We start from the raw sequence: 12,722 nt of genomic DNA on the forward strand, positions 1-12,722 counted from the left end.
CCACCCCCTTACCATGCCACTCAGAGCGGCAGGGGCCTGCAGTGCTGGTGCCCGTGCGGCAGCATGGCTGCGGGGGAGGGGGAACAGCAGAGGAGGGGCCAGGGGCTAGCCTCCCCGGCCAGGAGCTCAGGGACCAGGCTGGATGTGGCCCATGGACGATAGTTTGCCCACCTCTGGTTTACATTGATGTAGCTTAATTCAGTTCACAGGAAGCAACATCTTTATCTATACAAGGTTTCTGTAGCAAACTTGGTCATCACATCAATAAAATGCATTGTGGTTTTGCTTTCCCCATTGAGAAGGGGCAGCAAAGACATTTGACAAACAATCCCCTATTGCTAAACCACATGATGGAAAACAAGAAGGGCCTTGGGTGCCTACTTCACACAAGGTCTGAGTAGAGAGGAAGAGGCAATTAACCCTGAGACAGGCTGCACAGGGAGGCTGGAGAAGAAGAGTCAGGGCTGAATGTTTTTAATGAAGTAAATACTAATGGAAACTGCGTGATCATGGGAGATTTTAACTTCCCAGGTATAGACTGGAGGACGAGTGCTAGTAATAATAATAGGGCTCAGATTTTTCTACATGCGATAGCTGATAGATTCCTTCATCAAGTAGTTGCTGAACCGACTAGAGGGGATGCCATTTTAGATTTGGTTTTGGTGAGTAGTGAGGACCTCATAGAAGAAATGGTTGTAGGGGACAACCTTGGTTCAAGTGATCATGAGCTAATTCAGTTCAAACTGAACGGAAGGATTAACAAAAATAAATCTGCAACTAGGGTTTTTGATTTCAAAAGCGCTGACTTTCAAAAATTAAGGAAATTAGTTAGGTAAGTGGATTGGATTGGAAGAACTTATGGATCCAAAGGCAGAGGAGGCCTGGGATTACTTTAAATGAAAGCTGCAGAAGCTATCGGAAGCCTGCATCCCAAGAAAGGGGAAAAAATTTATAGGCAGGAGTTGTAGACCAATCTGGGTGAGCAAGCATCTCAGAGAGTTGATTAAGAAAAAGCAGAACGCATACAGGGAGTGGAAGATGGGAGGGATCAGCAAGGAAAGCTACCTTATTGAGGTCAGAACATGCAGGGATAAAGTGAGACAGGCTAAAAGTCAAGTAGAGTTGGACCTTGCAAAGGGAATTAAAACCAATAGTAAAAGGTTCTACAGCCATATAAATCAGAAGAAAACAAAGAAGAAGAAGTGGGACCGCTAAACACTAAGGATGGAGTGGAGGTCAAAGATAATCTAGGCATGGCCCAATATCTAAACAAATACTTTGCCTCAGTCTTTAATAAGGCTAAAGAGGATCTTAGGGATAATGGTAGCATGACAAATGGGAATGAGGATATGGAGGTAGATATTACCACAGCTGAGGTAGAAGCCAGACTTGAACAGCTTAATGGGACTAAATCAGGGGGCCCAGATAATCTTCATCTAAGAATATTAAAGGAATTGGCACATGAAATTGCAAGCCCATTAGCAAGAATTTTTAATGAATCTGTAAACTCAGGGGTTGTACTGTATGATTGGAGAATTGCTAACATAGTTCCTATTTTTAAGAAAGGGAAAAAAAAAGTGACCCGGGTAACTACAGGCCTGTTAGTTTAACATTTGTAGTATGCAAGGTCTTGGAAAAAATTTTGAAGTAGTTAAGGACATTGAGGTCAATGATAAATGGAACAAAATACAACATGGTTTTACAAAAGGTAGATCGTGCCAAACCAACCCGATCTCCTTCTTTGAGAAAGTAACAGGTTTTTTAGACAAAGGAAATGCAGTGGATCTAATTTACCTAGATTTCAGTAAGGTGTTTGATACCGTGCCACATGGGGAATTATTAGTTAAATTGGAAAAGATGGGGATCAATATGAAAACTGAAAGGTGGATAAGGAAATGGTGAACAGGGAGACTACAGCAGGTCCCACTGAAAGGTGAACTGTCAGGCTAGAGGGAGGTTACCAGTGGAGTTCCTCAGGGATCAGTTTTGGGACCAATCTTATTTAATCTTTTTATTTCTGACCTTGGCACAAAAACTGGGAGTGTGCTAATAAAGTTTGCGGATGATACAAAGCTGGGAGGTATTGCTAATTTAGAGAGAGACTGGGATATCATACAGGAAGATTTGGATGACCTTGTAAACTGGAGTAATAGTAACAGGATGAAATTTAATAGTGAGAAGTGTAAGGTTATGCATTTAGGGATTAATAACAAGAATTTCAATTATAAGCTGGGGACGCATCAATTAGAAGTAACGGAGGAGGACAAGGACCTTGGAGTATTGGTTGATCATAGGTTGACTATGAGCCACCAATGTGATATGGCCATGAAAAAAGCTAATGCAGTCCTGGGATGCATCAGGCAAGGTATTGTGTTACCTAGGGAGGTGGTCGAATCTCCTTCCCTAGAAGTTTTTAAGGTCAGGCTTGACAAAGCCCTGGCTGGGATGATTTAGTCGGGGATCGGTCCTGCTTTGAGCAGGGGGTTGGACTAGATGACCTCCTGAGGTCCCTTCCAACCCTGATATTCTATGATTCTATTTCCAGTAGAGATAATACCGTTAGTACCGTTATACAAGGCACTGTTGAGATCTCATCTGTAATACTGTGTGCAGTTCTGGTCTCCCATGTTTAAGAAGGATGAATTCAAACTGGAACAGGTACAGAGAAGGGCTACTGGGATGATCTGAGGAATGGAAAACCTGTCTTATGAAAGGAGACTCAAGGAGCTTGGCTTGTTTAGCCTAACTAAAAGAAGGTTGAGGGGAGATATGATTGCTCTCTATAAATATATCAGAGGGATAAATACTGGAGAGGCAGAGGAATTATTTAAGCTCAGTACCAACGTGGACACAAGAACAAATGGATAGAAACTGGTCATTAGGAAGTTTTGACTGGAAATTAGACGAAGGTTTCTAACCATCAGAGGAGTGAACTTTTGGAATAGCCTTCCAAGGGAAGCAGTGGGGGCAAAAGACCTATCTGGCTTTAAGATTAAATTCGATAAGTTTATGGAGGAGAAGGTATGATGGGATAACATGATTTGGGCAATTAATTAATCTTTAAATATTCATGGTGAATAGGCCCAATGGCCTGTGATGGGATATGAGATGGGGTGGGATCTGAGTTACTACAGAGAATTCTTTCCTGGGTATCTGGCTGGTGAATCTTGCCCATATGCTCAGGGTTCAGCTGATCGCCATATTTGGGGTCAGGAAGGAATTTTCCTCCAGGGCAGATTGGAAGAGGCCCTGGAGGTTTTTTGCCTTCCTCTGTAGCATAGGGCACGGGTCACTTTCTGGAGGATTCTCTGCTCCTTGAAGTCTTTAAACCACGATTCGAGGACTTCAATAGCTCAGGCATAGGTGAGAGGTTTTTCGCAGGAGTGTGTGGGTGAGATTCTGTGGCCTGCATTGTGCAGGAGGTCAGACAAGATGATCCTAATGGTCCCTTCTGACCTTAATATCTATGAATCTATGAAACTTTTAGTTGATGATGAAGCCCAGCTGAGCAAGAGGCAGGCTAAACTGCTCTAAATCCAGGAATTAGAGAATAAGAAGGGGGCTGCAGTAACTTTCTGGGCTTAGAGAGGGAAAGGAACAAATGGGAGGGGGGATTAGAAGCCCTGGGAAGGGAGTACCCAGATGAGGGTAGAGAAGGAGCTGGAAAGAGGTGAAGTAGGAAGCAGCTAAGGGAAACAGCAGCAAGGTCTGGGACAGTGCAGACCTTGCCCACTGGTTGTAGAAGTCCCTGGGCTGGAACCCAGAGTAGGGGGCAGGCCTGGGTTCCCCTACCAGCCACTGGGAAAGTGGCACAGACTGGGCAGTAGAGCAGAAGACTGCTTGAGTCAGTTTGTCCAGTAGGACTTTGAGACCCCGGAAGGGAAAGACTACAGTGACCTGGCCAGAGGACCAAGCCATGAAGAGAGAGCACCCTGAGGGATGGAGGGGCAGTAACCTGACTCCAGAGAGAGAGAAGAGAATGAGACAATGGGGTGAGAAACTGAAGGAGGGGGGCGTCAGATTGGTCATGAGCTAATCCCCAGCTGTGGCCACAGGGAGGTGCCCCCCGTGACAGGAGTGATCCAACGTGATTTTACAAGGACACCCCTGGATGAGAACTATGGAAGAAGTTCCCTTTCGGCCCTATCACAAAATTGGCCTATTCCAAGGCTGTCAGAAATGAACCAGAAGGCCCCACTGTTGAAAACAGCTTGACTGCTAGTGTAGGCAAAACAAATCTCTTTTCAGCTCAACCGAGACTTGAGGCTCAACCATGCCTCTATCGCAAGGCGGCGCAAGGTTTTTTGTCTCACACACGCTATAAGCTAAACTGGTTTCAGTATTGGTTCCAGTCTCCCATTCCTGACAAGCTTTGGCAGCATCCAGCCCAGCTATTAGACAGGACATGCTGCCATCAGCCAGAGCCCCACACATGTATCTGAAGCAGAGCATTGAGGGTTGGACTAGGTGACCTTCTGAGGTCTCTTCCAACCCTACTCTTCTATCATTCTGTGAACCCAAAAGAATAAGTTTAGCATTCTGAGGACAATAGCTCAGGTTCCCCATCAAACAGCTCGCTGCTGAACAGATGTTTCAGTTAAGGTAACAGAGAGAAGCGTAGCAGTTCTTTCCTAACAGGGCTTGAGTCATATGCTGGTAGAATTCTTAAGACAGTTATAAGAGAGAGGGTTAAAAACTATGCAGCAGCAGGGAGCCGAGAAAACCTGCAGTGGGAGAGAGTGGAGGAATCAGGCAGAGGTGAGAGCAGAGATAAGCTCCCTGACTTCCTTTCTATTACAGAAAACACTGAACATCCCCTGTGGCAGCTAATAACCCTTCCTATTCATTTCATTGCAGCACTTGTTCAAGGGGAATGTGCCCAGACCCTAACATTTGCATTCAAGGGTGTCTGACATTCATGCAGTATTTACGTGTGGCAACAGCGCGATTGACTGTCAAAATAGCCACTATACTAGTCTATTCAAATAATAAGGGAAGAGGGTAATCATATGGTATGAGGCTTCAATTAATGCTGGGTTAGCCCCAGGAAGTGGGAAATATCTGTTTTTATTGGTTAGAGTAGCAGGCCAGAGCTTTGGTTTTGGGACACAGAGGTGTGCCGTCCAGTAGGCAAAATTATTGTGATTAAAAGGGGAGGAGGAGGAGATAGACTATCACAAGCTCAGAAGCACGGATAGTGGGAAGAGCAGAAGTCAGGTTCAGTTATGTATGATGAATACAGAAGCTAAGATGGTCCGAAGTAGGTACTTCATAGGAGCCTAAATCTATACTTAGCATCTAAGGGTGGAATCTGTAACAACTTCCCAACCCGAGCAACCTCTACATCTCCACCTATTACTGTTCTAATTAGGAAGAACTGTCCAAGGAAACGGAAAAAAGAAACCCAATTTCAGACATTTAATGCCTACACACTGTACAAGACCCCTACTGAGGCAGGGACCAGAAGCAGGCAATACAAACTAAAGCTGATGATGAACAATGCAAGGTTTTCCGCTAACAAACAACAAACAATATACAACCTCATCAGTGACAAAGCACCCAATATAGTCTGCATCCCCAAGACCTGACTGGATTCAGCAAGCCCTGTGCTCGCGCACCTCATTCCCTCAGGATACCAGGTACGTCACAGACCTAGACAGAACAAGGCGGCAGACAGCCCTGCATTCATCTTCTCGGTAAACATCCAACGCAAGAGATATGCCTCATGTAAGACAACTTCATTTGAATTGATGCACCTGGCAGTCGAAACCAGACCCAAAGCTAACATAGGTTTTATGCTCATTTACAAACCACCACAGATTAAATGATTCACAAAGGAGCTCACCGACCCCTTGTCAGTGATGGTGGTGAAATGCTGCTGACTTGTCATCCTGGGAGATTTCAACACACACATTCGACTAGGCCACAGATGCCAAAGCCCCCTAACTCATCTCCTCACTTGCCACCCTAGGACTTGAACTGCTCACCCCTGATCCAACCCATGCGCTGGTCACACCTTGGACCTATTTTTTGGCCTAGATGTCAAAATGGAGAACATCACAACACACCACTGTCTTAGACAGATGATCACTTCATGAAGGCAGTGGTCAGAGACCTTCCAGCACCCAGGCAACAAGAAGGTCCAATGATCCTGATTCAACCACGAAGACTCATGGACTCCAACCAGTTCCAAAGCCTGACAAAGGACAATAGCACTCCATCCACAGGACGAGGGGTTGAGAACCTTGTTACCTTTCTACAGTCAGCCACTGACACACTGGCCCCCACACAGCCCTTTCCTTCACACTGCTCACACTGATCTCCGTGGCTACTGACGCCTTGTGCTGGGTGAAGAGAGAGGGATGGAAATTTGAGCACCAATAGAAGAAAACAAAGGCTGATTTGGAGAGGATGAAACATAAATTCCTCAAAGCCTAGGCCGAGGCTATATTACAAGCCAAGAGACTCTTCCTATCAGCTTCCATTGTGGCTGCCAAATCCCTCTCCAAGCAGTTATCCAGGATGGTAAACAGCTTCATTAATCCTGAATGAAGACAACCTGCTGTGGAGCAGAGCACCAAGTGCTGTGAAGATCTATCGTCCTACTTCACTGAAAACATCACGCAGTGTTAGGAAGCCTGCTCAAACAGCTGGAATCCACTCCACCTACACTCACCAACCAAACAGCCCACCTGCATTCCCAGAGTTCATTCATCAAGAAGTTCTTGACACCTTAAAGGAGTCTCAGCCCAAGAACTGTGAATCCAGCCCATGCCCTTCTTGACTTGTGAAAGAGTCTTGAACAACTGGTGCCACTCCTGACTGAAATGATCAATGCCTCATTCACAGAAGGAAACTTCCCTTCCTCCTTCAAACACACACTAGCCTGACCATTGCTGAAGTAACCCACCCTAAATGCTTCGGTCCTAGCCATCTACCATCCACTGTCAGACCTCTCATTCCAAGCTCATAGACAAGCAAGCAAAAGGTGAACTACAAGCTCATGTAACTGAAGCCAACATGACCTAGACCATCTCATTCTGGATTCAGGCCAGGACAAAACCAAAACTGCCCTAGTGGCACCGTTGGACGATCTCCTCCTGCCAGCGGATAGAGGAGAGACATCCATTCTCATCCTTCTGGATCTCTTGGCAGCATTCCACAATGTTGACTGAGATTCTGTTGTCTCACCTGAGAGAGATGGCAGGGATCCAGGGTAACATGCTAAAATGTCTTAAGCCCTTCCTGGAGGGGTGCATCCAACAAGTAGTGCAGGGAAACTCCACCTCTACTACCAGACTACTCATGTGTGGAGTTCCACAAGGATCAGTTCTCTCTCCAGTCCTTTTCAACATCTACATGCAATCATATTCACACATGACCACTGCACTACACCAAGAGGGCCTAGTGCTTGGATAAGATCAGCTCATGGGTGAAGAACAGCTAGCTGAAGCTGACCTCGAGCAAGACAGAGGTGATGCAAGTGGGCAGAGGAAAGTATCTTGAAGAGCTTGCAGCTATGGTGCAGTCTTCATTGGTTGAAGATAAACTCCCACAATTGGTCAGCTAGGTCCGTGGTCTAGGAGTACTCTTGGGTTCCTTGGAGACACTGAACTCTCAACTAGCAGCATCCATGAGTAACTCTTTTTACCATCTCTCCTTGGCTAGGAAACTCTGTCCCATGTTGGCAGATGAAGACCTGCACTCAGTTATTTATGCCTTCATCCTCTCTTGGCTGGATTACAGCAATGCAATATACCTGGGCATGAAGCCTTCAGCACTTAGGAAACTCCAGCTAGTTCAGAACACTGTAGCACATCTCCTCAGCAACACGGACTACAAAACCATGAACATATCAAACCTGTCCTCCACTCTCTATGCTGTCTTCCCAGAGATTTGCAAATTAAGTTCAAGGTCTCAGGCCCAGGGTATCTAAAGTTCTGGGATGAAGACTGTGGTCAACAACTACGCTCCTTTGGCACCACGGAACTCTCAACAATAAGGTTAAAGCTCATCGGTGCAGGAGACGCAACTTTCTCTGGGGGCCAGTCCAAGCCGATGGAATGAACTCCCGCAAGGAACTAGGGGCCGTAGCAAACCTCGTTTTCCTCTCCAAATGCAAGGCACATTTCTCTGGCCTTGTCTTCTCTAATATAAAAAAAACATAGCAACAGGGATATAAAATGCACCCTACCAAAACAAGACACTGCACTGCACAACACTTCTCCCTCTGGGGAGAGGATGAGAGGACAAACAATATATGCCAGATGTGTAGTGATGTTGCTTAATGCATGACTGAAAGGCGCTCAGATACGATGGTGATGAGCATGGTTTAAGAACCACCTGGAATACAATAGGCTTCCATAGAAACAAAGTTAGGCTTTTGAAAATCCCACCCCAAATACATGGTCTGATTTTCAAAAGTGCAGCATACCCAACAGCTCCCACTGGGATGGCCAGATGTTCCTGGGTGCTCAGCATTTCTTGAAATCAGCCCAATTACTTAGGCACCTACATATATGAACTAGGGGAGATTTTCATAGGCACAAAGGGCAGTTAAACACCTTACTCCCATAAGTGTTGGGAGCCTAACTGCCCTTTGTGCCTTTAAGAATCTTCTCTGTAAGCACCTAAGTTGAGGCACACATTTTTGAAAATCTTGGCCAGAAGCAGAGGCTTTATATAGTGGCCACAACGGTTTTGGGGCTTTGCTGCTTGTAAGCTTTGGCTGAATTTCATCCCACTTCTCCCTCCGAGACTGTAATAATTGTTTCATAACTGAGTGCCATGGGAGTGCCTGGCCTGCTGGAGACATGGATTTAGTTGAGCGGCCCTTGTGAGAGAAGAGAGACAGGGCTCAGGTCAGTGTAATAAAACACACAAGGAATCTTTACTTAGGATGCTAGACGCTCATGGCCTGCTGTCTGGCTCACACACTGTGCTGTACAGGATTACTGCAGAGAGACTGCCTAAATCCTGGCCAGGATTAAGCACTCAAGGAATGGATTGCTGACTATCCTATGTGCATGATTCTAGTGGCTGCTCTGTTTGCAGTGAAAGGAAATCCCATTGCTAGCTAGAGCTTGGCAAAGTGCAAAGTAACCCAAGTTAAAGCTTCAGAGAGACATTTTGCCTGGTACTCACCAATGGCTCCTAAAGTGACAAATGCATTCTGCCGGGGGCTGATGTACTTGTCATAGGGTCGATTGCCGTACATGTGAGCCGCGCTGTTGACCAGCCAGGTGACGTTGAGTGAGACGGTGTAACGAAGGATGGAAGCAAGGAAGTAGGAATTCCACAGACTCTCCTCCCAGATGTACCAGGGCACCAGGGTGGGGATCACAAAGCACATTAGCACTACTGAACTCTTATAGTACCTATAAGGAGAAAAAGGGACAGGAATAACAGCATTACTGTGACCAGAGCGGGAGCTACATGGTTACTGAACTGGACTAGGATTTAGGATACTTGGGTTCAATTTCTGTCTCTGCGACAGACTCCCTGTGTGGCTTGGGGCAGGTCACTTCATCTCTCTGTGTCTGGATTCCTCATCTGTAAAATGCGAATAATAGAACTTTGTTTGACCGAGTAGTCTATTTAGATGATAAGCTTTTTGGGGCAGGGGCTGACTCTTGCTATGTGTATATACAATGGCTAGCACGATGGGATCCTGAGCTCATTCAAGGTCTCTAAGTGCTACTGTAATACAAAATAATAATAACATTATTATATGAAAAATATATTTTAAAAGAAAATCGGTCATGCAGTTCCTGTAATTCCTCCTTTCCTCTAAGCCTTGCACAGAGCTATTTACTGGGAGATTTATTTTCTTGAATAGAGAAGAACATCTGTATATTTCACAGGCTATTGGGCAGTTTACTCACTTGGTGCTGACCCAGGAGTTTTTACTCATTTCTGATAGTCATATGTGCTCGTGCTGCCTAGTGGACAGAGCACGGGAGTAGCATTAAGGAGCTCTTGGTTTAGTCCCAGCTTTGCCACTGGCTTTCTGCATGACCTTGGGTAAGTCACTTCCCCACTCTGTGCCTCAGTTTCCCCATGTGTAAAAGTGGAGATAAGAGAATCTATGGATAAGGAGCGTTATATAAAAGACAGGTATCATCATTATTATGCCAAAGAAAGTTCACTGGAACAGAACTGCAGCAGATGAGGAGCTCTGCAGATTACCAACTCACTCCAGCAGGGGAAAAATAGTCTAAAATCGAGCTGGTTTTCCAAACTGAAACAAATAGCATCACAGCAGATATTAGCTGCATTCAGCCATTTGGACCTTAATTTGTTTTTGCACAAAAAAATGGTGCTGACATGGCAGCATTAACTAAAGTAAATGCAATCTGCCCTCCATTTTACCTTTCAGTGCAGAGTTCTGCTTTATTAACACAGAGGACATTTTCAAACCATTATTCGGAATACTCAGAAACAGTTGCCAGCAACAATCATGCATTAGGAAGGTAAACAATTTTTCATTCTTAAAAGCTTGTTTCCTCCCTCCCTTGCTCCCCGCCTTTGTGGTTATGTTTCCAACAGCCCGCTCGAAAGAAAAGTGTGAAGATTAATTACTCATGAGCGGTAAGGCCAAAACACTGCTTGTTAAATGTCAGGAGCTTTTCTGTTCCTCCACTAGAATGTTAGTAGTGGAGTGTTTGGTCGTTTTGTTTCAGATCTCTCCTTGCCTATTTGTCAGCTGCTGTCAATAGGCTACATGGAAGATGTGTCAGCTTTTAATGGGAAGTTGCACAGGCTGACTAAAAGAGGAATAATTAAAAGACTTTGCTGAAGGGAAAAAAATTACCATAAAATTGCAGCTGTTTTCTGTCAGAGTGAAAATTGCATTCAACATTAATCTGTCTATGGGGAAAAGACAGGTAACATCAGCTAGGCCGGGGGAAGGCTGAACACAGCAGGGGAAGCTCCAGATATGCATAACTCGCTTGTTTTGTGTTTCAAGGGGAAAAGGACTAGTGATTCAAGGTTCTATGACAGTCAGAGTATTTAAAGCCATAAATTACAATTGATCAAAACACTGGAGATCAAACTGTACAGTGCAAATCCTCTGTCTGAACACCCCGGAACTTTGGGAAAGTTCCACTTTGGCTGCAAACTTTGCAACTGGGGCCTGACTCTATGCAATGCACCAAAGACCATTTGCCCTGTGTCCCAATACAGCAATTAAGGTATATCAGCTGGGCTGGACTGTCCAACTATGTTTGTGTCAAATGCACCATTGTCCTACAGCTAGCGAAGATTCTTCTTGAGCCCCATCCATAGGAAACGCTGCTTTTGGAACAGGGATATTGGCGTTCTCTCCCCACTGCTGCATGAAGCACCAAACGACTGCAGCGGCAGAGTGAAGACAGCCATGAAAAAAGGTCCAAAGAGGCTACAGGTCTGTTACAATACATATGAAAGTTCTGTCTAGGCATATTGAGCCATGATTAATTTCCCTAGCAAATCACAACTTGCACTGGCAGCGGTCCTATGCCCTTAGGTCTGCCAATCACTTGAGATTAGCAATAGGATGGACTGAGAACTTTGATGCTAAGGAATTAGCAGAGATTCAATGAGAGGAGAATTATCATGCAGGTTCATGTCTGTCGATATTTTGATATTGAAGCACACTGAGCATGTTGGCCACTGGCACGGTTTTTATTTTCACTTTCACCACTCAGATTGCAAAGGCACAAACTCCTCCATAAAGGAAGAAGAAAATTAGAGGATATGCTCTAGCTCAAGCAGAAGTGAAGGGCAAGAATTATTGGGAGAGGTTCTATGGTCTATGTTACAGATCAGACCAGACCCTAATGGTTCCTTCTTTCTTCAAAATCTATGACTGAAAATTCTGTCATTTAAGTGGGTAACACAGATGTAACTGCAAGAAGATTTTAGCCTTTTAAAAATCTTCTGGTATCTAGGCTGATTTGATTGGGCACCAAGTCCCCATCACGTCACAAACCTCACTGGGCCTGAATTTGCCTACCTGGCTATACAAGCAGGGCCTTAGCCAGCACCCACTCAAGTCAATGGGAGGCCTTCCATTGACTTCAATGGGCAAAGTATCATCATCAAAATCTTTTACTTGATTTGTGGTAGCACTTAGGGTCCCCAGTCACAGACCACAACTCCACTGTGCTAGGCCTTGTACAAACACAGACCAAAAAGACAATCCATGCCCTGATAAACTTACAATCTAAGCCATGTCTGTGGTCCGCCCACTTCTTTATTTTTAATTATTTGTATTCTCACATAATACAAAAATAGAGGAGGGATTTTCCTCAAACTTTCCAGTGAAAATCACCCCTTTGCTGAGGCTGCATAGAAGATTTCAGTCCCCACCCCGGGGCATTTTGGAGACAGTTATAGGCACATGTAAAGAAGAGATTATAAAACAGAGGCAGATACAGACCAGGTGTCTGAAGGTGAAACTCCAATGAAGGCCAGGGGTTCGCACCCGTTTACTTTCAATCAAGCCCCCAAATCTATAAGCAGCTGTAACTCTGACCGATCTATTTCTTCCTCAGAATTTCATGAGGAAAAGTAGTTTTCAAAGCCCTGAAATGTGACAACTTGCTCCGACAGTTCAGCCAAGTTTGTACAAGACACACACACAAAGGCGTGGAGGAAACAAAGCTGAATAGTGCAAGAGGCAAAAAGAAAGGGAGAGCAGGCTGATAAGTGAAGCAGAATGCTAAACTAAGCCAGGA

The 12,722-nt window shown here is 45.0% G+C and overlaps 1 protein-coding gene across 1 annotated transcript in view; it reads right to left on the bottom strand.

Annotated features, from left to right (window-relative positions):
* The window catches only part of SCD5 (stearoyl-CoA desaturase 5), an 82,724-nt gene that overhangs the window by 2,690 nt on the left and 67,312 nt on the right, over positions 1 to 12,722 (bottom strand). The window contains exon 4 of the mRNA XM_048847854.2: positions 9,145 to 9,377. Coding sequence (XP_048703811.1) covers positions 9,145 to 9,377 — 233 coding nt within the window. The remainder of the gene's footprint in view (positions 1 to 9,144; positions 9,378 to 12,722) is intronic.

Source organism: Caretta caretta, chromosome 4 (assembly GCF_965140235.1).
Source record: "Caretta caretta isolate rCarCar2 chromosome 4, rCarCar1.hap1, whole genome shotgun sequence".
In the NCBI taxonomy this organism is placed as follows: domain Eukaryota; kingdom Metazoa; phylum Chordata; order Testudines; family Cheloniidae; genus Caretta; species Caretta caretta.